The sequence below is a fragment of the Suricata suricatta genome, chromosome 10 (assembly GCF_006229205.1).
Source record: "Suricata suricatta isolate VVHF042 chromosome 10, meerkat_22Aug2017_6uvM2_HiC, whole genome shotgun sequence".
NCBI lineage: Eukaryota > Metazoa > Chordata > Mammalia > Carnivora > Herpestidae > Suricata > Suricata suricatta.
The window spans coordinates 96,647,125-96,674,262 of NC_043709.1; the positions used below are offsets into that span (position 1 = coordinate 96,647,125).

General features: G+C 43.1%; 1 protein-coding gene and 1 pseudogene across 5 annotated transcripts in view; both read left to right on the forward strand.

The window, feature by feature from the left end:
- LOC115305319 overlaps positions 1-4,498 on the forward strand; it is a 4,747-nt pseudogene extending 249 nt beyond the window's left edge.
- The window catches only part of CLEC4A (C-type lectin domain family 4 member A), a 43,304-nt gene extending 21,821 nt beyond the window's left edge, over positions 1-21,483 (forward strand). For 4 of the 5 annotated variants that reach the window (XM_029954319.1, XM_029954321.1, XM_029954322.1 and 1 more), the window contains exons 2-7: positions 8,282-8,417; positions 12,726-12,842; positions 14,332-14,433; positions 18,182-18,333; positions 19,456-19,568; positions 20,570-21,483. In XM_029954319.1, the coding sequence (XP_029810179.1) occupies positions 8,336-8,417; positions 12,726-12,842; positions 14,332-14,433; positions 18,182-18,333; positions 19,456-19,568; positions 20,570-20,717 (714 nt within the window). In that variant the 5' untranslated portion in view covers positions 8,282-8,335 and the 3' untranslated portion in view covers positions 20,718-21,483. Of the gene's footprint in view, positions 1-8,281; positions 8,418-12,725; positions 12,843-14,331; positions 14,434-18,181; positions 18,334-19,455; positions 19,585-20,569 lie in introns of all 5 variants that reach the window. The other variant, XM_029954323.1, reaches the window with a different exon arrangement.
- Positions 21,484-27,138: the final 5,655 nt, after the last annotated feature.

The window sequence follows — 27,138 nt, forward strand, 5'->3', positions numbered from 1 at the left end:
GCGCCGGCCTCGGCCCCGCGCCTCGACGCCACCGACACCCCGAGCACGGCTGCCCTGTCGTGCATCTGCATGACACAGTGAAGAGAAATATTGATAGCACCACCTCCCCTCAGAATGGCTAACAACAGAATGGCTACCTCTTTCCTGGACACAAAAAGACCCGCTGAGAGGCCCCTTTGGGAGTAGCTGTTGCTTCCAATGGCTTGCCTCCAGCCTCCCACCTGGGGCAGCCTGACAAGCCAGGCGGGGAGGCCCTGCAGGCCAGTGGGAAGCACTCACTGGGGCTTGACTCCATCGGTAAGAAGTGCCTGGCAGACTCCAGCCTCCACTTGAACGGAGGCAGCAACCCCAACGAGCCCTTTCCTCTGAGCCTGAATAAAGAACTGAAGCAGGAGCCCGTTGATGACCTGCCCTGCATGATCGCGGGGGCCGGAGGCTCCATTTCTCCAAGCAACCTCATGCCTGACCTCAACCTGAATGAACAAAAGTGGAAGGAGCTCATCGAGGAGTTGAACAGGTCGGTGCCTGATGAAGACATGAAGGATCTGTTTAATGAGGACTTTGAAGAAAAGAAGACCTCAGAGTGTTCTGGTTCTGCCACACAGACGCCCTTGGCACAGGACATTAATATTAAGACAGAATTCTCTCCAGCAGCCTTTGAACAAGAACAGTTAGCTCTCCACAAGTGAGGGCAGGGTCTGCAGGACAGACCTTTATGGGGCCTTCGGCTGCCCCTGTGAGCACAGATTCACCCAGCCTCGGGGGCGCTCAGCCTCTGTTCCACACCTCTGGTCAGCCCGGGGCAGACAATCCCAGTCCCAATCTGATGCCGGCATCAGCCCAGGCCCAGAATGCACAAAGACCTCTGTCTAGTGTAGTGTTGCCCAGCCAGGGCCCGGGAGGGGCCTCAGAGCTGTCCTCTGCCCACCAGCTCCAGCAGATCGCTGCCAAGCAGAAGTGGGAGCAGCTGCTCCAGAACCCGCAGCAGGCCGCCCCTGCGCCAGCCCAGGCCAGATGTCCACGTGGCCTCAGACGGGCCCCTCCCACAGCCCCTTAAATGTCCCTTATCCCATGGAGAAGCCCGCCAGCCCTCCCGGCTACAAGCAGGACTTCACCAACTCCAAACTGCTCATGATGCCCAGTGTGAACAAGAGTTCCCCTCGGCCCGGAGACCCCTACCTACCGTCCAGCCACGTGAACCTGCTGGGTCACCAGCCACCGAGCACCTTGAATCAGAATGCAGTGACTAACCAAGGGTCGGTGCTGGACTACGACAACACCAAACCCCTTTCTCATTACAAAGCACACTGTGGGCAAGGTGGCCCTGCGTCTGGCCAGAGCAAGACAGCCCTCATGGCTTATCTTCCCCAGCAGCTGCCTCATCTGAGCAACGAGCAGAACTCCCTGTTTCTGATGAAACCAAAGCCAGGAAACATGCCCTTCCGATCACTGGTTCTCCCTAGCCAGGAGCAGAACCCGCCCAGTGTCCCCGTGCCGGCCCAGGCCGCCAGCGTGGGGAGCCAGTCGCCCGCAGCATCCGTGGCCAGCACTCACAGCAGCACCCCCTATCTCAGTAGCCAGCAGCAGGCAGCGGTCATGAAGCAGCACCAGTTGCTTTTGGACCAACAGAAACAGAGGGAGCAGCAGCAGAAGCACCTGTGGCAACAGCAGTTCTTACAAAGGCAGCAGCAGCTTCTGGCAGAACAGGAGAAGCAGCAGTTTCAGCGCCACCTGACGTGCCCACCTCCTCAGTACCAAGACCCGACCCAGAGCACTTTCCCACAGCAGGTTGGACAGTTCACAAGGTCTTCTGCTGCTGTGCCTGGCATGAACAACTTGGGTGCGTTGAACCCCGGCTGTCCCCGAGCGTTCCCTCAGGCCGGGAATCTGATGCCGATGGGCGCGGGACACTCTTCGGTTTCCTCTCTCCCCTCAAACTCAGGCCAGCAGGACCGGGGTGTGGCACAGTTCACTGGCTCCCAGAGCCTGCCGCAGAGCAATCTCTATGGCCTGGCCTCCGGCATACCCCAGATAGTCAGCCAGCCCCCACCACAGGCCACCAACGGACATGCCCACATTCCACCGCAGACCGGTGTGGGCCAGAGCACTTCGGTCTCCGCTGCCTACGGGCAGAACTCCCTGGGAAGCTCCGGCCTTCCCCAGCAGCACAATAAGGGGACCCTAAATTCTGGTTTATCAAAGCCACAGGCCCCAAGGGTGTCCGCCGCCATGGGAGGCCAGAACCCCTCGTGGCAGCATCAGGGAATGCCGACCTTGAGTGGCCAGACCCCAGGGAACAACACCGTGAGCCCCCTCACAGCAGCCTCGAGCTTCCACATGCAGCAGGCCCACCTGAAGATGTCCAGCCCGCAGTTCTCCCAGGCGATGCCCAGCCGGCCCATGGCCCCCATGAGCTCGGCAGCCGCGGCGGGTTCCATGCTGCCCCCTGTGAGCGCGCAGCAAAGGACCAGAGCGCCGGCCCCAGCACCTCCCCAGGGAGCCCCGCAGCAGGGCTTGCCGGGCCTGAGCCCGGCCGCAGCCAAGCTGGGGGCCTTCAGCCAGAGCCCCGCGCCGTCCATGAGCGGCCGGGTGGGACTGCACTGCATTCAGGCCTACCCCGTGCGGACCGCGGGTCAAAAACTGCCCTTCGCCTACAGCGGGCAGCCGGCGGCAGCGGGCTGGCCGGCACTGCCAGAGACACCGACCTGATCGACTCCCTGCTGAAGAACAGGACTTCGGAAGAGTGGATGAACGATCTGGACAACCTGCTAGGGCCGCAGTAACTGGAGGGTTTGCGGCGCTCTCAGTGTTCACACAGCCTGTAGTTTTAGTCTCAGATTCAAGAAAGAGCGACTAGTTTGGACCCAAAGCCCGTGGCCCGGGGAGCTGGGTGGGTGGAGCCAGCGCCCCAGGGCAGAGGCCTGGCCAGGCCAGGGTCTGTGGGGCGCTCTGCTCCCAGCCAGCAGTTGTGGTCTCAGGCTGGCCCCAGCCCATCTGCTGGCATTCCTTGCCTGGTGTTGGGACAGCAGGATAGGGTTCTACGAGTGGTTTTCTATCCAAATGACCAAAAAACAAGCAGTAAGGATGGTGAAGCCCTACGATGTCAGGCTTATGAAAATCTCTGCCATCGTGTTGACTTAATCCAAGATTTCTCCTCTTGCCCCAGCGTTGGGGACAGATTTTGTTGCAACTTTATATAGCAGAACTATTTGCAATTTGTAGCATAGAAAAGATTAATTTTTTAAAGATTTTAAAACAGATTAGGATAGGTGGTGGTTTAAATTGATTTTAAGTGGCATTGGAAGCCTAGGGTTTCCTCTTTGGTTAAGAGCCCTTTTTATTCCTGCTCTTTGTCCACTTTCAGGGGAAAGGGAGGGTCCCCGGGCAATCACTTCTGTCAGTGCAGGCTGTGACTGCATGTGTCAAAAAGGAACAGGATGCTGTGAGGTAGCACAGCTAGCGACACAGATGCCGTCTCTCCAGCCGTTTCTCCCCGCCCCCCCCCCCCCAGAATGCTGTGCTTCCAGCACCCCAGGCCACCCCCAGGCTGAATGCCAAGATGGATTCTTTAGGATTCCTGTGTCCCCTTTTGTTGTAACTCCCCCCTCCCTCGCAGTTTCTCTGAAGACTTGTATTTAACACGGCTGGAAGGTGATCATTGTTATGCACAGATGTCTTTCCTTCACCCCATCTGCAGTTCCCATGACCTCTCTGCCTCTCCTGCTCTCTCTCTCTCTCTCTCTCTCTCTCTCTCTCCAGCCCAGCTGGAAAACCTCTTTAAGGGAACAGCTTACTAGACTGGAGGGAAAGAGTCATTACAATTCCTTAGGGAGCCCTAGCATTGTAGTAGCGGGGAGGTGTCCCCTCCCCAGAAAGCAAAGGTTCGGGGGAAGGAGGGAAAGAGGTGTGTGCAGTTGGGCCCGGCCGGAGGAGAGGACTCCACTCTGTTTCACCACTTCTGCGGCTCTCCCTGTCAGGTGACTTGCACTTTTTAAAGAGAATGGCCTTATAACACAAATACATCCTTTCTGAAGACTGGAGTGGATTTCTCTTTGAAGGTCTGTGAATTAATGGACTTTGGCTAAGCTAAGAGTCCACAGAACAGAGTATTCCCCTTGGGTTATTTATGGAAAACAAAGATGGAGAGAGCACTTCGGTTAGAATGAAAGCAAGATGGTAAGTGCAGGGTGAGACCCTTAAGCAGAGTGTTGGAGAGAAAATAGGACACTGAAGAGAGTGGCTTCCATGCAGAGCGGTCTGTGGAGAAACTGCAAGCCCGTGTTTATTTCCCCGAGTCTCAGAGTAGGTGACTCAAGGAGTGTCCTGTGTAGAGTTGAGCCAAGGAAGAGATCCATATGGGCAACTCGAGTGGCTTTGGGGGGATGAAGGGTTGCACACAGGGGTAATTATTTTGCACCAGCAGTGCCTTTCATGGGGGTAGTTGGACCCTCAGATCCTCTTCTCTAATAGCCATTTGCCACCTTGGGTGGTGTCTGGGCCATTTACCCTTTCAGCGCCCTCCCTGCCTCCACCCCCCCCACCCCCCCGTGCTGAATCTAGCAAAGCCAGTGAAGCCTCCACCCTGAGTTCCTCAAGCTGAAGGGGAAGAGGGGGACTTCAGCGGTTTTCTACCAAAAATAGTGGGTTTGCAGGCTGGTGGTGAGTTCTCGTTCCTCTCCTGCTCTCCTTCTGGCCATGCACCTCTGTCCCCTCCCAGGGAGGGCTGTCCCTGCCTTAGCCCTCGGGGCCACCAGACAGACAGCAGGCTTCTGCTGCAGTGTTGGAGCAATAAAATGTGACACTCGGGGTCACCCCCCCCCCCCCCAGGGAGCTGCCCTGGCTTTATTTATGAATCTGGTTTTTGGGTAGTCAGGAGAGGAGACCCCGCTTCAGTGCACACCCCCTCTTCCAGGAGCCATGACTCACAAGAAAAGGGTGCTCAGACTTTGTTATACACATTTGCTTTGTGTAAATGAATGTTTAGAATTTTATGTTAAAGAGGAAATAAGCGTTAGAGTTTCTGACTATATTTTTTACTTTTATAGATTTTAAAACTATGATCCTTTATGTATGTGTTTTGGGGAGCTATGATAAGTTTTATGGCAAACTGTCAGTATTGTTAACTTTCTATTGTCATCAAAAAGTACATGAAAATCCTATTAATCCCCTTATCTCCTACTGCCCTTAACTCTGGTATACACCAAAAAGAAATCTTTACTCTCCCTCTTTTATCATTATAAAATAATAAAAGTATTTTGCTAGTATGGAAAAAAGAGAAGATGTGGTATATATACAATGGAATACTACACAGCAGTGAGAAAGAATGAAATGGCCATTTGTAGCAAAGTGGATGGATCTCGAGGGTGTCATGCTAAGCGAAATAAGTCAGGTGGAAAAGGACAGATACCCTATGTTGTCACTCATAGGTCTAATAGGAGAAACCTAACTGGGGACCATGGGAAGGGGAAGGGGAGGAAGAGTTAGGAAGAGGGAGGGAGGCAAAGCATGAGAGACTCTTGAATACTGAAAACACACTGAGGGCCTAAGAGGGAGGGGGCAAAGGGAAGCGGGGTGATGGGCATGGAGGGGGGCACTTGTGGGGAAGAGCACTGGGTGTTATATGGAGACCAACTTGGCAATAAACTATTTAAAAAACTTTTTTTTTTAAACTAAAGAATGCTATAGCCTGAATGCATTCCCTCAAAATTTCACATGTTGAATCCTAATTCCTGATGTGGTGGTAGTAGGAGATGGGACCTTTTGGAGGTGATTAGGTCATGAGGGTAGAACTCTCATGAATGGTATAAGTGTCTTTATAAAAGAGATGCAGGGAGCTCCCTCACCTCTTCTGTGGTGAGGACGTTGTGAGAAGATGGCCATATCTGAACTAGGAAGTGGGGTTCTCACCGGATATCTAATCTGCTGGCATCTTGATCTTAGATTTGCCAGCCTCCAGAACTGTAAGAAATAGATGGCTATTTAAGCCACTTAGTCTGTGGTATTTTTGCTGCCCTTGACCTGTCTCCCCATAGGTAGAGTGTATTTCCCTGCCCTCTTCATATCAAGGCCAGGTGATTTCCACTGGCCAAAGGAATCATAGTTGATGTAATGTATACTTTAAATAGAACATTTGAATGTTACTACATGTTTTAACTTGAAAGAGGCTGTTCTATGATCCTAGGTTCCATAATGAGAAAATACTAAGAGAAGAGCCAAACATAGTTATAGTCAACCCTATGCAGACTGTAAGCCCACCTTCAATGTGAGTGAGACTTAAATATCATTGTAAGCTATTCAGGTTTGGGGATTATTTGTTATATAGTATAATCCAGTTATAATGTGATTTACCCCAGAGGAACAGAGATACCTTTAGGAACATTTTTTTTTTTCTTTACAAACTCAAATTGTTGAGGCTCTGATAATCAGTGATTATTCTTGGAAGGTGGGTGCATGCATGCATTCATGCAAGTGTACAAGTACTTGTTAGGTCTAGTAATTTGCTAGAAAATTTGCAAGAATTAGCTCTTCCTCTTTCTGACCTTTTTTCAAAACCCTTTCCTTTCCCTTACTAGACAATGTGGTGGGGTGGCCAGGTGCAGGGAGCTTAAGCAGGATGGTCTTTGCTGGGAGATGGGGGACCTGGCAAGGGGTTTCAGTGTTCAAGCAGGGCGAGGAAAGTGGTAGACCCGGTGTGGGTTTCAGAAGCTGAACAGGATAAGGAAGCTATCCACATAGTAGGGTAGCTCAGTGTGGGGACTCAGAGCCCAGGGAGGGTGAGGACAGCTTCCACACATCAGGGAGATCTTATGCAGGGTTTTAGAACCTGAGTGGGGTAAGGGTGGATTCCAGGTGGGGTTTAGGGAGCCAGCATCGGAAACCAGAGTCTAGGCAGAGTAAGGAGGGATTTCCTATGGAAGATGGCCCAGCGTAGGGCCAGATCTGAGCAAATTGAGGATGATGTCCATGAGGGTTGGCTGGCTCTGTGTAAGAACACCCAAGCAGGATAAAGGCCCCAATTGGGAACCCAGAGCCGAGTCAGGAAGAGAAGAGCATCTTAGAGGGAGGAATGGCAAAAATAGAAAATTGACTAAATGTATTTATTATGTATGTGTTTATTACTCAAATAAATAAATAACAAATAAAAAACAATGGAAGCAGGTTTCTTACTATAACAGAAGGGAGTTAGAAATATGGAAGGGAGAAGACTAGAATGAACTCTTTAGTGTTGGATTGGAATTAGAGGTTATTGGTGTGAATGCACAGTTTTCAATGTACTTTGATATGGAAATAGAGGTTTAAGTGTGCGAATGTGCACGTGTGTGTGTGTGTTATGCAGGAGATGAAAGAGTTTGGTGGGGGACGTTAAAAGAAGGAGGATCATTTGGGGAGAGCAGAATATAGGGAGTGAGCTATCAAGAATGCTCACTGGGAAGATTCTACCTGAAGGATTCAATTTTGGAATGTTTTCCTCTTGTCCTTTGGAAAAAGTCACAATTGTCACTGAGTTTATCTTCTAATTTGTGACTCTATTAAATTATCCTAACTTGTTAAAAAAAATAGTCATATTGACCTGTAGAGTCTTTTTGTTGTGGTGATATAGGGATTAAAGAGAGAAACAGGCGGTGTAAAGACTGGCCTATTCCACTAAAATCTAGCAGAGAGCGCTGCTTTCAGGAGCTGCAGGAAGTGACCATAACAAAATGAATGGAGATCCATGAAGGAGTCAGTTAAGAACAGGGAAAAGCAGAGAGCGCTGGGGAGCAGCTTCAGAACACATATGACCTGAGCTTTGACTTCCCTACTACATACACTCTTGAAAGTGGGGAGGCTGACACTTGAGTTTTCTGTCAATTATCCTCTTAGAATGTGGTCACCAACAGTTGCCCAATCAGCCATACATGATGAGAATACAGCATAAATGAATATATACCCAGATTGGTCTATAAATAATTATGTTTGCATACAGATGTACACAGATACTTGAAGTTCATTCTTGCTGGTGAGCTCAGATAATACAGGTCTCAAAAGACTTCTCTAATTACTTAGTTTCTCTATTTCTTTCCTTCCTACATATATTTTTAAACCTACCCTTTGAGTTCCTACTTTTCTTACATTTGCTGACGTATGCTATGATTCTCAGTGTGCTGACTGATCCCGGAGATTTGGCTTCTGAGGTTTTTAAATTTCATTATATTCCTCTCAGAGTTATTTGCCTATATGGGGCCCCTGTTTGTGATAGGATGTGTGACAAATTGTTACCATGTTTGGGTTTCATTTTAAGATGTTTTAAGGAAGCTGTATAAAGGATTTTTTGAAGAGCAGATTTCTTCTCAGTATGACTTCAGAGACCACTTATGTTGAATTGAGTTTCAAAAATGAAGCCAAGCCTTCATGCGCCAAATCAAGGCCTCCTGCAGGTAAGAACATTTTTTGGTGGTCAAAGTTTATGATGAGATGAAGGATGAAGAGAGAATATTATAAATGAAGCATGATAGTGTTAGTTTCTGGTTCTCTGGCCACTGTTGGGACACACAGGATTCTCAGAAGATTGAGTTACCTGAAGATAAGCATTAAGGGTTTGTATAGTTATATGCTAACAAAACTGAGGTGTGATAAGTCCACTATAGTCCTGAGCTAAGGAGAGTGCTAATTATGCTGAGAAGTTATTCTTCTGTGTCTTCTGAGGCTGAGTGAGACTCCAATCGAGAATGGGTACAGGGGTGCCTGAGTGCCTCAGTCAGTTGACCATCTGACTCTTGATTTCAGCTCAGGTCATGATCCCAGGGTCATGGGATTGATCCCCATGTTGGGCTCTGCACTGAGCATGGAGCCTGCTAAAGATTCTCTCTTTCTCTTTGCTCCACTCACATGCTCTGTCTCTCTCTAAAATAAAAAAAGAAAGAGAGTGAGAGATTGGGTACAGATCGTGAAACCATCAGCTCAGATGCAGGGCTGTTGATGAATTAGTGGGCTCAGTTAGAGGGGAAGGGTTTGAGTGGAAAGTGTTGTAGGTGTATCTGTTACTACCCGACTTAAGTGGAACCAAAGACTGTTGTAGACGGTGGACTAGCAAGTTGCAAAGGGAATCTCTTCAGTGACTTGCCTGCATTCAGAAAATCCATTGCATCCTGCGTCCGCAGGCTGGATTTAACTGAATGTGGGAGTAGATTAAAGGTAATATAGTTATCACTTAGGATATATCCAATATAGAGCAAAAGAGGGGAAAAAAGCATGTGTATTGTAAGAAGCTGTGAGAGGGAGCTCATGATCACACATGCTTTCCAAAACACCCATGGGGAAGGGGAGAATGCTCAGAAAAACTGTTATTTCCCCTTAAGAATTTTTAGAAAACTTCTTTATTACATGTTGAAATGCTCATTCTAGAAGACTCGAGGCAAACATGAATTTATATTTATTCTTATCATCTAGAGATCACTAGAATTTACATTTCAGTGTAGATCTTTCCAGATATAAATACTATCTCTAAATGTGTTTTTTTCTAAAGCTGAGATTATATTATACATTATTAAGGATTTTGTCCTCCTGCTTGTCAGTACCTCATACCTTTGGGAAAACAATTCTTTCATTATTTTTTTCTGGAGGTATGATGGATATAAACATTCTGCAGTAGTCCCCCTTTATCTGGGAAGATATTGTCCAAGATTCCCAGTGAATGCCTGAATAGTGCATAGTACCAAACCCTATATACTGTGGTTTTTTCCTATACATATATATCTATGATAAAAGTTGAATTTATAAATTAGATACAGTAAGAGATTGACATCAATAACTAATGATAAAACAGAACAATTTTATTAATATACCATAATAAAAGTTAGGTGAATATGGTCTCTCTATCTCAAAATTTTGAACTGTATTCACCTTGCTTGTGATGATGTGAGATGATAAAATTCTTACATGATGAATTGAAGTTAGGTGAATGACATAGGCATTAGGCTACTATTCGCCTTCTGAGGATATATCAGAAGGAGGGTCGTCTGCCTCCAGACCACAGTAGCCACAGGTAGCAAATTGTGGAAAAGCAAAACTGTGGGTAAGGGGAAGAGCAGGGGATCATTCTATTAGTTTCAGGTGTAAAATATAGTGATTTAATTTTTGTATATATTGGTGAAATGATCACCACAACAAGTCTAGTTAACATTTATCACCATAAATAGTTACCCCAATTTTTTCTTGTGATGAGGACTTTTAAGATTTAATCTCTTAGCAACTTTCATATATATAGTATTTAATAGTTGATAATACTATAATAATCTATGGTATTAACTATAGTCAACATGCTGTACACTACATCTCCATGACTTCTTTTTTCTTTCAAGTTTTTATTTATTTATGTTTTAAGTTTTTATTTAAATTCAAGTTAGTTAACATACAGTATAGTATTGGTTGCAGGAGTAGAATTTAGTGCTTCATCCCTTACATATAACATCCAATATTCATCCCAACAAGTACTCTCCTTAATGCCTATCACCCACTTAGCCCATCCCTCCACCAACCTCCCCTACAGCAACCCTCAGTTCTTTATAGTTAAGAGTTTCTTGGGGCATCTGGGTGGCTCAGTCAGTTCAGCATCCAATTTCAGCTCAGGTCATGATCTCATGGTTCATGAGTTCGAGCCCTGCATAGGGCTCTGTGCTGACAGTTCGGAGCCTGGAGCCTGCTCTACATTCTGTGTCTCCCTCTCTCTGCGCCTCCCCCGCTTGCACTCTGTCTCTCTCTCAAAAATAAATAAAAATGTTTAAAAATGTTAAAAAAAGTTTCTTATGGTTTGCCTCCCTCTCTGTTTTTATCTTGTTTTATTTTCCATGGCTTCTTTATTTTATAAATTAAAGTATACACCTCTTAATCCCCTTCACCCATTTCCCACCACCCCCTACCGACCCCATCTCTGGCAACCACCATCTGGGTCTATACATATGACTTTCGTTTTGTTTTTTGAATTCAACAGATAAGTGAGATCTCTGACTTATTTCACTTTGCATAACATCCTCAAGTCCCATCCAAGTTGTTACAAATGACAAGAGTTCATTCTTTTTTTTTATGGTTGAGTAATATTCCATTGTATATAAATATCACACTGTCTATATCCATTCATGGATAGATGGACACTTAGGTTGCTTTTCCTAGCTACTGTAAATTATGCTACAATAAACATAGGGGTGCATATACCTTTTTGATTTAGTTAATGTCTTTGTTTTCTTTGGGTAAATACCAAGTACTGGAGATAATAGATTGTCTGATACTTCTATTCTTCATTTCTTTTGAGTTTATTTGTTTATTTTTGAGAGAGAGTGAGTGGGGGAGGGGCAGAGAGAAGAGGAAAGAATCCTAAGCAAGATCTGCGCTGTCAACATAGAGTCAGCTGACGTGGGGCTTGAACTCACAAACTGTGAGATCATGACCTGAGCCAAAATCAGGAGTCAGATGCTTACCTGACTGAGCCACCCGGGCACTCCTCTATTTTCAAATTTTTGAGGAACCTCCATACTGTTTTCCACAGGGGCTGCACCAATTTACATCCCCACCAAGAGTGCACAAGGGTTGCCTTTTCTCCACATCATCATGAACACTTGTTGTTTCTTGTCTTTTTTTTTTTAAGTTTTTATTTAAATTCTAGTTAGTTAACATATAGTGTAACATTGGCTTCGGGTGTTGAATTTAGTGATTCATTGCTCACATTTAACACCATGTGCTCATCACAAGTGCCCTCCTTAAACGTCTTTTCTTTATGATACTAGCCATTGAGAAGAGAATTATTTTTTTTATGTTTATTCATTTTTGAGAGATGGAGACAGAATGTGAGTGGGGGAGGGGCAAAGAGTGAGGGAGACACAGAATCCGAAGCAGACTCCAAGCTTTAAGCTGTCAGCACAGAGCCCTATGTGGGGCTCAAACCCTTGAACCACGAGATCATGACCTGAGTCAAAGTCAGAAGCTTAACCCAATTAGCCACCCAGGTGCCCCGAGAAAATAATTTTTAACCGTGAAATCGTGACTAAAATGGTCTGACATTATTTTAAGAATGTGATGAGGGATGACCATAATAAAGATTTATCTGCTATGGCATTACTGAAAGTAGTTAAAGTTGGAAACAGTCTGGAGGATTTTTTTAATGTTTTTATTTATTTTTGATACAGAGAGAGACAGAGCATGAGAGGGGGAGGGGCAGAGAGAGAAGGAGACACCGAACTGGAAGGAGGCTCCAGGCTCTGAGCTGTCAGCACAGAGCCCCCACATGGGGCTTGAACCCACGAACGTGAGATCTGAAGTCCTAGGCTCAACCGACTGAGCCACCCAGGCGCCCCCTGGAGGACTATTAAAATACATAATGAAATACTTTACAACCACAATAGAGAGCATTAAAGAAGAAAATATGGATGTTTGAAAGATGTTCATGGTTTAGCGTATAAGAATAGAGTAGGTCTGAAGCTAGTATCTATGGGATGTATATACTTGGAAAATTACTGGAAGGATATATGCCAGAACATTAGCAACAGTTAGCCTCAGTGGTAAGGGGTTGTGTTTTCTTGTATTTTCCAGTTTCTTCAATGAACCTTATTTTTTTGTCCTACTTTCCTATGATTTCAAATGTCATATTCTTGGTAATAGTGTGTTATCCAGGAAAAGGGAGAAGAGGAAGGGGAGGAGAAAGAAAGGAAAAGTAAGGATTTATTACTGATGAAATTAATTTGATTTTTCCTCAGCTCCCAAAGAGAAGAGCAGCCTGCACAAAAGTAACCCCAGGTTTCCCAAGGTGCTTTTTGCCTCATTGCTGGTACTTCTGCTGCTATTGGCAATCTCATTTTTTATCGCTTTTATCAGTAAGTATCCAACTGAATCTAAGTTTTTAAAATGTTTTTTATTTATTTTTGAAGACAGAGAGAGACAGCATGAGCAGAGGAGGGTCAGAGAGAGAGGGAGATACAGAGTCTGAAGCAGGCTCCAGGCTCTAAGCTGGCTATCAGCACAGAGCCCGACTGCGGGGCTTGAACCCACGAACCGCGAGATCACGACCTGAGCGGAAGCCAGAAGCTGGACGCTTAACCGACTGAGCCACCCAGGCGCCCCCCAACTGAATCTGTACAGAATGCCTGCCTTTCATGAAGGGATGGCATCCCTTAAATACTGACATTTAATAATAGGTCTATCCAGAAATCTGGAAAAGAAGTCTTCTTTGAGAGGGAGAGACAATTAATGGGACTCTGTTAGGGATTTTGTTACTTCTTTGATTTTAGTTACTTCTTTATAAATATAATGGAATCCACTCTATAGAGAAATTGAAGAATATATGTGTGAGTTTGTCTTGTAGAGGGACATATATTAGGTACCATTTCTATGCTAGACAGTGTGTAAGTGAGGACAAATTTATATTTGCATATTAGTGTTTATAAAGCCAGGTTTTTTCTGATTGCACAGACACATATTTTGAGATGAGTAAGTGAACAGAAGGAGATGGGAAGAGATATTCCAGGAAGAGTTTCCCACTGAAATTTCACCTTAATCATGTCTTTAATGCCCAAGACTGTATAAGATGATCTAAAGGCCAATTTGGCAAACAGGTGGATTTCTTTATATCTTTGGGTTTAAGAATTTATCAACAATTTAAAAGACAATAAGAAGCAGTGAAGCCAGTGTGTGGTGGGTCAGGGAGCAAATGGGAGATAAAGAGGAAAGAAAGCAAAAATTCAGTTTCTTAAGGAAGAGGTAAGTTATTTTTAAGTTGTGACATATTTGAGTATATTGGTGTACTGAAAAATAAGAGCCAGTTGGGCGTGGACAGAGTAAAAGAAGGAAGATGAAGAAAATAATGCCCATATCTTCTGATCAACGTTGGATTAAAAAACATTCTCACTCTACAGGTAACCCAGAGCTCAGGATTAGCTCGTTCCACAGACGCCCCCCCCCCCCCCCCCCCCCCCCCCCCCCCCCCCCCCCGCCCACAGCAGACCTATGATATCCTCAGAAGTGTTTGTTTTCTCTCCATTCGCCCACCTGCAAGCCTTAGCTCCTGCATCTAGTATTGAAGGAAAGTATGGATCAATCCCTTTGCACTTATTCTAATGGGACCATTGTGTCTCCTTTCAACTACTGACTGTTCAGCAAATACTGGAGAAATCTATGGTTTCAAAATCAGTAGGATTAGGATTACATTGAATGCAGGGTGATGAGAAATCTTTTCCATTGTCAGGATCCTTCTGCTCAAGCAATTGGACATTTGTAGATTTTGTTCCTATAAAATAGAATGCAAGAAAGTAACAATAGAGAGCAGAGTCATAACACTGAAGAAAATGAATGGCCTTTTTTTTTCAGTTTTTTTTCAAAAGTATTCTCAGCTTCTTAAAGAAAGAAAGACTACAAAAGAGCTCACTCACACAGCATTGGAGTGTCTGAGAGAAAATGTGACCATGGAAGGTAAAAATGAATGTGCCTATAATTCAGTGGTTGACTATATACTGTGTAAGGATACCAAAATAATATTTCCAATAAGATTCATAGGCAGATCATACTAAGAAGTTGAGTCTCATGATCATTTCAAGCTTCAAGTGTACAAATAAATAAGACCTAGAATACTTATATGCATATCTTTATCTGTACAAAGAAATAGTCTTCTTTGTGGAGATGGCTGTTTAAACCCATGGGTGATCTCTTTATGGAATAATTGTTCAGCCACATCCTTCGTGTTCTTTCCAGAACACACTTCCTCACTTTTTACAGTATCGCTGAGAATTTTCCAGGTCTTCAGATTCTGGTTCCTTTTTGTTTCACACTTCATTTAGTTTATCTCTTTCCTTTTGCATTTTACTATAAGCGGTAAGGAGAAATCAAGCCACAGCTTTAATACTTGGCTTAGAGATCTCCAAACATATGGTATAGGTCTAACAGGAGAACAGGAGAAACCTAATGGAGGACCATGGGGAGGGGAAGGGGGAAAGAGAGTTGGGGACAGAGAGGAATGCAAAACCTGAGAGACTGTTGAATACTGAAAATGAACCCAGGGTTGAAGGGGAAGGGGGAGGGAGGAAGAGGGGTAGTGGTGATGGAGGAGAGCACTTGTGGGGAGAAGCACTGGGTGTTGTATGGAAACCAATTTGACAATAAACTATTAAAAAAAAAAAAAGAAAGAAAGAAATCTCTTCTGCTAAATATCCAAGGCTGTCACTTACAAGTTCTACCTTTCACAAAACTTTAGAACACAATTCAGCAAATTCCTTGCTATTTTATTTATTTATTTATTTAATAGTTTATTGTCAAATTGGATTCCATATAACACCCAGTGCTTTTCTCCACAAGTGCCCCCCACCATGACCATCACCCCCTCCCTCCCTCCCCTTCCCCTCCTTGCTATTTTATAGTAAGAATTGCCTTTCCTTCTATTTCCAATAACATGCTTCTCATTTCTGAGACCTTACCAGAAGCGTCTGTAATGTTGATGTTTCTACCAACATTCGGTTCATCATGGTGTGTGTATATTCTTTGAGATGATAGGACCTTTCTCTACAGCTCTCTTCTCTTACTGAGTCCTCACCAAAATGATCTTTAACTCCATATTTCTACCAGCAGCCCTTTCTTTTCTTTAAAAAAATTTTAAATGTTTATTTATTTTGAGGGAAAGCGGGCGTGAGGGGCAGAGAGAGAGGGAGATACAGAATCCGAAGCAGGCTTTAGGCTCTGAGCTGTCAGCCCAGAGCCCGACGTGGGACTTAAACTCATGAACCACAAGGTCATGACCTGAGCTGAAGTCAGATGCAACTGAGCCACCAAGGCGCCCCATTTCTTTTCTTTTTTTTTTTTTAAGTGTATTTATTTATTTAGATAGAGTAAATGGGGAACTGGGGAGGGGCAGAGAGAGAGAGAGAGAAAGAGAGAATCCCAAGCAGGCTTTGTGCTGCCAGTGCAGAGCTGGGGCTTGATCTCACAATCTGTGAAATCATGACCTAAGTTGAAATCAAGAGTCAGACACTTAACAGACTGAGCCACCCAGACATCCCAGACATTCTTCATTTCCTGTTATAGCATTTTTGATCTATCATGTTTCTTTTTTCTTCTTAGAATTTCCATCTCTCTGATTACATAGCTCATCTTGCATGCTGTCTACTTTGTTCATGATAGCCCTTAACATATTAATCACTGTTGTTTTAAATTTCTGGTCTGATAATTCCAACATCCTGCTACATCTGAGTCTGGTTCTGATACTTGCTTTGTCTCTTCAAACTGGGGGGTGGGGTGGGATGTTTTTTGTTGTTTAGTATGCCTTGTAATTTTTTCTCATGATTTAGACATGATGTACCGAGTAAAAGGAACTGCTGTAAATAGGTCTTTAGATATGTGGTGGTGAGGTGGGGGCCGGGGGGAAGAATTCTGTGGTCCTATCATTTCTTCTCATTCTTTTAGTGAGTCTTTGCCTCTGGGCTTTGAACTTCAAAGTGCTGGGGGCGCCTGGGTGATCAGTGGGTTGAGTGTCCCACGGCTCAGGTCACAATCTCACTCACGGTTTGAGTCTTGCATCAGGTCTGTGCTGACAGCTCAGAGCCTGGAGCCTGCTTCGGATTCTGTGTCTCCGTGTCTCTCTACCCCACCCGTGTGCACACTCTGTCTCTCAAACATGAATAAACGTTAAAAAAAAAAAAAGTGCTCGTAGCTCTTCTTATGACTTCCCTGAAAGCGGAACTGGATGTGGAGTGGGTTGGAGTTGGATCTTTCCCTTCCCGTAGTCAGGCTCTGAGGAAACCACAGCAGGTTAGGCTCTGGTTCCACAGTTTTTCCCAAGGCTTGACCTTGTGAAAAAGAACAGAATGCTTCAGGTATTTCCAAATATTCTATATTCTGCTGAGAAAGGAAGGCCCACCTGCTGTGATCGGAACTTTGCCCCTCCCCTTGCCAGAAGCACAAGGGGCATTTTCTCTGATTCTCTCACTGTGAGAACCTGGTAGCACTCCAGAAGGTAAACAGATTTTTCCCTCCTTCCCACCACGGATTGGGTCACCCTGTAGTTTTTATCTCCGATTTTCCACCCCGAGCTTCCAGCAATTCACCAGTTAGTTACACGCAAGGTTTCCCTTCCCTGGGACTGCTTCCCACAGAAATTTTGGCTCCCGAGTCCTGCTTCAGTAAGTTGTGATCCTTTGTATTTGTCTGTCTGCATTATTTTAAGAGCAGTGGCTTTGCCTGTGAAGAGTTGTTAAATGCGGTTTGTTCGGCTTTGTACTTGTTAAGATGGTATGGCCAGACTGGAAACTGGAAGTCTGTTTACTTACTTACTTTTTTCTGTTTTGTCTCTGTCATTTGCTTGAGTAATTTCTGTCTTTCAAGTCACTGATTTTTCTGTCCTCTCTGCTTTTGAGCCCAACTACTGAGCTTTTTATTTTGGTTATTTTATTTTTTAGTCATAACAATTTTTTTGTTCTCCTTTATATCTCTAATTTGGCTGACACTTTCTTTCTTTCTTTTCTTTTTTTTTTCTTGAGAGAGAATACAGGTGGGGAGGGTCAGATGGATAGAGAGAGAGAGAGGGAGAGGGAGAATCTTAAGCAGGTTCCACACTCAGTGCAGAGCTCAATCCTACGACCATGATTCATGACCTGAGCTGAAGTAAAAAATCAGACCCTCAACCAAATGAGCCACCCAGGCACCCCTGTTGGCTGAGATTTTCTATTTCTTTTCTAAAGCATTGCTGTTGTTGTTGTTTTTTTCATTTGGTCCAGACATGTTTGTACTTTCTTGTTGAGGCATCTTTGTCATGGTTTCTTTAAAATCTTTGTCAGATAATTCTAATATTTCTGTTATCTTGATATTGTCATATATTTATTTTCTTTTTTAAAAATTAATGTTGAGAATTTGTAATTCATGATATGATGGGTGATTTTCCACTGAAACTTGGACATTTTTGTGTAGTATTCTGAGTCTGGATCTTATTTAAAGCCTCTGTTTTTGCTGGCTTTTCCAGACACTGCTCGGGCAAGGGAGGGGGCCCTGCCTCGTTACTGCCTGATAATCGGTGGCCTTGATCCCCTTGACACCTGGTGGGTGGGCTCCTTTTCACCTCTGGATGAAGATGCAAGTGCCAGTTTGCATGGGGTCTTCCTTGGTCCTTAATTTTAATAATACTCACACTTAGAATTTTTCTTTTGTATTGGACATCTGTGGCCTTCCACCAATACAGGGAAAGATTGGAGCTGCTGCCCAAAGAATTGGAAGCCATTCAGTTCCAACTGCTACTTTATTTCTGATACAACCAGAAATTGGATGGAGAGTGAGAAGAACTGCTTAGCAATGAGGTCTCACCTGCTGGTGATCAACACCAAGGATGAGCAGGTGCTTTCTGATAGATGACGGAGTCAGGAGCCCTGTCTGGTTGTTTACCTCTTGTCTCAGGAGGAGGTTTTCGTTGTTTGGAAATATTGATGGTGTGGCAGAAGGCTTTTAGTAGAATTGATAGGAAAGGCTACCTAAGCCTTCACGTGCTACACCTTCTTCCTGTTTCCAAAAAACAAATCTCTCCCAAAATAAATTGGGACATTTGAAATATATGTGGGGTTTGAGTAGAAGAATGAAAATGTTTTAGTCTGAAAAATCAGTTTATTGTTTCAACCTGTAAGTATCTCATAAATTATTAACTATTTCACAGAGAAGGGGTGTTATGTCCAATAGAGAAATAGTTCAGTCATGAAGAGTCACAATCAACAATCAGAAATGAATGAAGTTAAAGAAGTTATGAAAGGAAAATGATTTAATCTGCAAAAATTTTCTAATGTATGACTTTGAAGAATACTACTTTTTTAAAATTTTAGAATACTACTTCTTAAGTGGAGAAGGGAAGTGAATCTGAAATGATAATTCATTATGATCATGGATAGAAATTGCTTCCACTTATATTGAACATTGCTGCATTCCATATCTCCCCCAAACTTCCACTTATATTGAACATTGCTATGTTCAGAATATTTATATCTCCTCCAAACTTCATATGGTGAAATCTGAATCCCCCAAGATGGTGGTATTGGGAGGTAGGGTCTTTGAGAGGTGCTTAGGTAATGAGGATAGAACCCTCCTGAGTTCATGTTTTTATAAAATAGCTCCCTTGCCCCTTCTGCCATGTGAATATACACAGTGAGAAAAATCTGGCTATGAATCAGGAGGAGGGCCTTTACCTGACCATGCGAGTACCCTCATCTGTGGTATCCAAGCTCCAGAATTGTGACAAAGAAACTTCTGTGGTTTATAAGCAGCCTGTTCGTTATAGCAGCCTGAGCAGACTAAAACAAACATCATGCTCACAAGTGTTATCTGCACAGCCAGAGAAGACCTAGGCTCCTGGGCAGGGGCGCCATATGGCCCTTCCTGGATCCTTTTTCTTCTCTTCTCTCTAAGGCTATAAAGAACTTAGTTCTACCTGAATACTTTAAAAACTATAATTCCTTTCTTTTCTTACCTTAGGATTTTATCACCCAGAACACAGTTGCGTCTTCTGCTTATTATATCGGGCTGTCAAACCCAAAGGGAGAAGATTGGCAGTGGGTTGATCGGACACCATACAATGAAAGTGGCACGTGAGTACAGAATTAGGTAAAGGAATCCTGGGCCCTGGATCATGCACGGATTTTAGAGTGTTCTGACTATCAGCTATGAAAATAAAATAGTTCACTCTTAACTCTTGGGCACTAGGTTTTAAATAATTTTATTTATTGTCTCATGTAATAGTCACAAGAACTGTAGGAGGCACACATTATTTTTCCCACTGTTGAGATGAGGAAATTGAGGTTAGAGAGTTTAGATGACTTGGCAAAGGTTATCAGCAGTGGTGGCAGTGACCCTCAAATCCAGCTCTATTTGACACGAAAGTCTGTACTTTTAACTCCTACGTTATGTCTCTAAACATAACAAAAATTTTCGTCAGTTCAGATCATGGCCAGTTATTGATTGAATATTCATCAAGCAAATAAGCTAAATTCTGATACATATAAGATCTCATATTTATGTAGGTCTTTTGAAACTCTTAAATACTTTAGTGCGTTTTAGTATACTACTACCTTTGATCCTCGTATCATAAAGGAATATGACTCTAGTCTCTATTTTTTAGATATGGAAATCAGGAAAATTAAGTTATGTGTCCAAGATAACAGGGATCTTAGCAGATTTAAGCATTTTAACTAGTTCTTCAGACACCAAAAGCAATATATATTTAAAAAAGGAAACACATTCCAGTGATATTTGGGACTGGGATGAAATCTTTTTTTTTTTCCTCATCATTTCAGAGAGTTTATGGACTGACAGTCCCCTGGGAATGGAACATAGTGATGAACACATAGAAGGGCTATCTGCTAGGAGAGTTTAATGCAATGAAATGACACCATATGGGTGATGTCAGCACCGTTGCTGGCAGAAATGCCAGAGCTTCATGTGGAGGAGAAACTGACCGCATGAGGAGTGGAGAAGGAATGATTTGGGCATATCCACCCAGTTCAACCCCCGCCCCCTTCCTCACTGTCTCTAACGTCTTTCAAAGCACTGTTTGAAGAAACAACCTCATCCATTTTTTTCCCCCTTTCAGATTTTGGCACTCGGGTGAGCCCAGTAATTTTGATGAAGATTGTGTTGCACTACTATTTCGTACTCCATTAAGAAAATGGGGCTGGAATGATGTTTCTTGTAATGAACATCACAGGTCACTTTGCAAGATGACGAAGATCTACTTATGAATGTTCTTCATGAACATGTGGTTGAATTGGTATCCACCATTGCAGAGATCTAATTTGCTTTTTATTCATATGCAAATCTTTTGTAAGGATCTCCTTAGAAGTTTTCCATAGTCTGTCACCTGTTCCATTTATGAGAGAATCAGTGGACACATTCATTCATTTGTTCCTTCTCCATGTGCAGAGATCATACTTTTGCAGACACATAGAGGAAGCATGAGCCTCCTTTCCTAATTTTAAGGAGTTAGATTTTGATATAATTATATGTGATATTGATATCTAATTATATGATGGGGTTCCTCTGTTGGTCTGGATTTTTTTTTTTCCATGTGAGTGGTCAAAAGCAAAATAATCCCAACTATTACTTTCCATTTCTCTCAGAAATTTATCACCTTTAACTGAAGGATATTATATGACAATTGGGGAATTTAACACGCATCAGTGGAAGTTAGGTTCTGGCCCTGGCCCAGTACTCTTTTGGGGATTCTCAGCCTTCTGTGTTCAGTCTTGGACTGTCACTTAACATCAGGGTACACTCAAAGGGGAATCAAAAGTTGAACATTAGAGATTTAGAATCAGAAGTTATTCCTAGCGAGTTGACATAGAGGTATGATCATTAGGTAGTCTGATAGTTTTTTTCTTGAGTTTTATAGTTTCTATGTGTAGATTGACACTCAAAATGGCTCCTGGTTTATTTGTCTTCCCCTTTTCACTGAAGTTCTTACAGATCATTTTATATCTACTACAATAAAAATATATTTATAATGAAGCCTATTATTTATTGCTTTTGTATGCTAATTATAATTGATCACAGTAAAGCTAATTCTAGCCATGGCTATTCAAGTATGGCCTTTTGAGATTACCCTGATTATCTTGATGCAATTGAGTAATTACATTTACCACTCATTTGCTTTCAGAATTCTCTCTTTATCTTTATATTTTGCCAGTTTCACTATGATATGTCGTGCTGAAGATGCTTATGTCTTAAGGAGGTTCTTTGTGCCTCTTGAATTTGAATGTCTATTTCTTTTCCCAGATTTGGGAAATTCTCAGTTGTAATTTCATCTAGTATCCCTTCAGGACCTTTCTCTCTGTCTTCCTCTTCAGGAATTCCTATGATATGGATGTTGTTCCATTTGATTGTATCACTCAGGTCTCAAATTCTCCTTTCCTGTTCCTGGATCAGTTTCTTTCTTTTTTTTCTGCTTCCTCATTTGCTATAACTATATCTTCTAATTCACCTATTCTTCTCTCTGCCTCATCAATCCTTGAGGTGGCTGCCTCCATTTTGTTATTCACCTCATTTATAGCCTTTTAAAACTCATCACACCTATTTTGAAAGTCCCTAGTCATTGTCTCAGTTGCTTCTTTGATGCTTTTTTCAACCCCAGCGATTAATTTTATGACAAGTTTTTTAAATTCTTGATCCGGTCTGTTGTCTAGATCTGCCTTAAGCAGTTCTGTAGCTGTGACTTCTTCCTGGAGGTTCTTTAGGGGAGAGTTCCTTCATTTTGTCATTTTTGCTAGTTTTCTGTCTCTTGTTAGCTTTAAAAAGGTTCATTGTGCTCTGTGCACCTGTTAATATTGCTTTGTTAAAGGAGGCTTATTGTCTGTCGAGGGCCTGTCATTTCAGGAAATATTCTTTTAATGGTGTCTCTCAGTTTCTCTTGTTGTGCCTTTGAATATTTTATTTCCCTACTCAGCGATATTTGGGACTTGCTGTCATGCACACTTTGGCTTGTTTCTTGGTGTAGCCCTATGAAGGAAAACAGACAGACACACAGAGGGAACAGAAACACACAAACGCACAGACAAATCACACAAACAAACAAATTAAAGGGGGGAAAGGAAAGAAAGAAAATGGAGAGGAAAGAGACGAAAAGAAGAGAAGAAAAGAAAATAATAAAGGGGGTTAGAGACAACAAAGGACAATGGACAGTCTAAAGGTGTATGACCAGTTGAGGGGAGAGATAAGGATGAGATACAGGGCAATATATCTGGATTGCAAGAAAGAAAAATAAAAGAGGGAGAGAGGGTAAAGGAAAATAAGGAGAAAAATTAAAAAAATTTTAAGTAAAAAAGGTAATAATAATAAAAAGTAAGTACAAAAAAAAAAGCAAAGGGAATTAAAAAAAAGCAAAAAAAAGCAGTAGCTCCCCTTGTGGATAGGCGTGGTTTGGTGTGGTAGGTCTTGGAGGCTGCTCTCAGAGGCTCCGCCTTGGTGGCTGCAGAGAGTAAAATGGCGGCACACCACGCTCCGCTGGGACTAGGCACTGTAGGCCACTCTAATGAGTCTGATCTCCTTGTGCCACAGCTGAGCCAAGTTGTATTTTCCAGGCCTGCCTCTGTTCAAAGTCCTAGTCCATGCACTTTTATGGTACCACAGATGAGATGTGCTTGCTTTGGCGGCTGTCTTCTTAGGGAGAGGGATCAGTTTCTTTTGGCTCAGGCCGGGATTTTGGACTCCCAGACCCCAGTCAGGATAGCAATAGCCTAGGGGGAGGGAGCAGTGTGTCTTGGGGCTGGCTGGGATTTGTGCTGTTGTTGCCCGAGGTGCCAGGCGCTGCCGGAAATGAGTTGGCAGCTCCTGCAGCCTGAGCGCTACCTAGGTCTCCACCGCCGCCAACTCCCTGGCTGGATCGTGTTGGGGTGGGGGCTATTTTTTGCCTGTTGGCACCCGGGATTTGGGATTCATGTGGCCAATGCTGGAGGTGAGATGCGCCGAGGAAATGAGGTGCATGCTCCCACTCCCATAGCCGAGGTCGAAGTGAGCGCCTCTGGGGCCCACCATGGCCACTGACTCCCTGCCGGGATGGCACAGGGCTGGAAGGTGTTCCTTCCCTTGTGCCACCTGGGTTCGGGATTCACGCTGCCCAGCGGTTATATATGGAGTGAGAGTTTCTCTCTCTGAGCGCAGTTAAATGTTCTTTATCTCTTCCCCAGAGACAGTACTATTAGCGTGTTCAGTTTCTCTGTCTCTTCCCTTTGTCTCTCGGGCTCCGCGTGCTTGCCCCGCGTTGGGATGGGGCTCCCACCTCCCCTGCCTGTCTTGGGCTGGCCCGTTTTCCAATCTCCCCAGTTCGCACTCACTCACTCAGGTATCTTTGAGGTTGTCTTCTTTCTGGAGTCCGTATTTTCTCCTTCCGCTCTTGCAGATGGGAGTAATGTCCTTCTCAGTTCGATAGATGGGGCAGACGGAGTTTACAGAGCTCCCTTCCTCTCCGCCATCTTGGCTCCTCCCCCACTCATTTCCTGACTGTATCTAAAAATGAGTTGTTTTTATTCAGGTCTGATCTTATGCAATGTATGTAGAATTTACTAGTTTTTTCCTTGGAGAGCAACTTACTTATAATTATGGAAGAATTCCAGGGAAGCTCTATTTACAAAGAGCTTTTCTCACTATTATTTGAATAATATCAGGTTGAAATGAAGAGCAAAAAGAACCACTTTACTAAATGCTTTTGATAGTCGGAGTAGAGGGTGTGCTTGACTGGAGTGTAAGGGAGAACGGTGACATTAGTCATTGCTGCACCTTTCTCTAACCTCCACATCTTATGAATGTGGTTCAGATCTTAGTTTCATTAATTTTCCACAAAGCACCATCAAATCAAGATTGTGGGTAACAGAGTTATGTAAGATTTGTGTTTAAAGAGTGATATTAAAGTGAGTCATCTAGCTGACTTCAAATCAGTGACAGAATTGTGAAAAATAAACTTGTTGCTTTAAGTCACTAAGTTTTGGGCTGGTTTATTATTTAGCAATGTAAACCTGAAACACCTGTGAATTGTATTACAGTTTTGAACCAGATTCTGCAAAACAATGAAACATATTCAATCACATTGCTGTCTTTAAAAAGATTGACAGGTTTTGGTTTTGTTGTTTTGATTTTTGGGGTTTTTTTTTTTTGAGAAAATCTTGAGAACTGGTGGGCACTGCCATTTTTGCTGTGACTGTCAGCCAGTCTATGCTTCTAGTAACTCACGCTCCAATTTGAGCCATTTGTGAAAGCAATTTTTAAAATGTTTATTTTTTAGTGAGAGATAAGCAGAGAGAGAGAGAGAGAGAGAGAGAGAGAGAGAGAGAGAGAGAGAGAGCAAGCATGCACAAGCAGGGGAGAAGCAGAGAGAGAGGGAGACAGAATCTGAAACAGACTCCAGGCTCTGAGCTGTCAGCACAGACCCCAAGAGGGGGCTCAAACCCATGATCAAGGAAATCATGACTTGAGCCAAAGTCAGACGTTTAACCAACTGAGCCACCCAGGCGCCCCAGAAGATTGACAGTTTTAAAGTGAGAGTTGGGTCCTGGGTGGCTCAATCAGTTAAGCAGCCGACTTTGGCTCAGGTCATGATTTCATGATTCAAGCCCCACATCGGGCTCTGTGCTGACAGCTCAGAGCCTGGAGCCTGCTTTGGATTCTATGTCTCCCTCTCTCCCTCTGCCCCTCCTTTGCTTGTGCTTTGTCTCTAAAATAAATAAACATTAAAAAAATAAAAAATAAGTAGAGAGTAGATTAATTTTATTATTAAGTGAATAAAATGCAAAATTTGTTTTTTTATAGAATTTAATTCTTACTCTTAAGTTGTAGGCATATTACATCATAGGTATGTGGTTCTTAAAGTTCAATATATTAAGTGTGGATGTATAATTTTTTTCAAATATTAAGTATGAGCAAAAAAATTGTTTTCAGATCAAGATAGATTTTAAGGGTGTCTGGGTGGCTAAGTCAGTTAAGTGTTTGACTTTGGCTTAGGTCATGATCTTATGGTTCATGGGTTTGAGCCCTGTATTGGACTCTGCACTGACAGCTTGGAGCCTGGAGCCTGCTTTGGATTCTGTGTCTCCCTCTCTCTCTCTCTGCCCCTCCTCTGTTCATTTTCTGTCTCTTTCTCTGTCTCTCAAAAATGAATAAAGATTTAAAAAAGTTGTTTTTCTAAAAAATTTTAAAAAATGTTTTTATTTCTTTTTGAGAGAGAGAGAGAGAGAGAGCGAGAGAGAGCGAGCATGAGCAGGGGAGGATTAGAGAGAGAAGGAGTCACAGGATCTGAAGACAGGCTCCAGGCTCTGAGCTAGCTGTCAGCACAGAGCCCGATGCAGGGCTCAAACCCAAGAACTGTGAGATCATGACCTGAGCCGAAGCTGGACGTTTAACTGACTGAGCCACCCAGGTGCTCCAAGAAGATGGATTTTAAAATACTCGATTAAAGTTTAGGTAATTGTTCCATATGTAGTAAAAGAAAAATACAGGCTACAAACAAAACTATTTGAAGAACCTGTGTTTATGTTGGTTTATTAAGAAGATACATGTAAGCCTACGAATGAATATACTTAAAATTTTAGAATCCATATTCATTTTTATGATTGCTATTAAAAACAAATAAACATACAAACAAATCTACCAATACTTAAAATACTTTTAGTTAACCTGCCACTTAGTAAATGGAAAAGGAAGCAGAAGTAGTGGAATATTTAGTACTGGGGAAAGTGCTTTTGCTCCATGAAGTTAAAATGATTAGCCTGGATGATTTTTCTGAAGGTGGGAATCTGCTGACACATGACAAACCCTTCTGAGCCTGTGAATATTAGTTTTGTCTTGATGATAATACTAAAACATGATTTAATAATAATACTTTTGTGTTTGCCAATATGGAAATCATCAATGCTACCCACTTTGTCAAAGATAAATTCAGTGACTCAGGCATGGAAGAAATAAGGTAACGATGCAAATGTATTAAGCCACATATTCAGTATAAGTGTTTAATTAAGTTAATCACATTTTCTCTACGCGATGGAAATGCTTTGCATTAGTTAAAATTGTTGCAAGCAGAACTACATAATAAAGAACCAGTATTTAGGATGGTGGTGCATATTGCTGATCAATCTATACCTTCTTCCTTAGAAACAAAAGTTTGACTGTCTTTACAGAGTCATTTTCTTTCATACAGCCCAGGTGACCTCAGTTTCAGTTCTGTGAATGGTTACCGATTAATTCAAGGCATCAAAATAATCACCCTACTGGTTGGTTTAGGAATAGGCACAAATTGCAAGGCAAGCCAATGAATCCCCTCTCTTTGTTCTCCAATGAATCAGGGCACTAATCTCCCTCTCCCAAAGAATATGAACAGAGAAATATGTAGTCCTGCCTGCTACTCATAGTCATCGTGTCACCATGTGGGGAACTAGCTTTAGAATGACAGGAACACCATGGAGTAGAGCAATGGAAAGAATCTGGTTTCTTAAGGGTACTGTCGAGCCACTGAATCAACTATTACTGAAATATATTCTACTCTGAATTTTTAATAATTAGAACTAATAAATTTTCTAATTTAAGTCTGGTTGAATCATGATTGATAAAAAGTAGTATGCATATTTTTTATTTAATTTATTTTTAAAATTTACATCCAGGTTAGTTAGCATATAGTGCAAC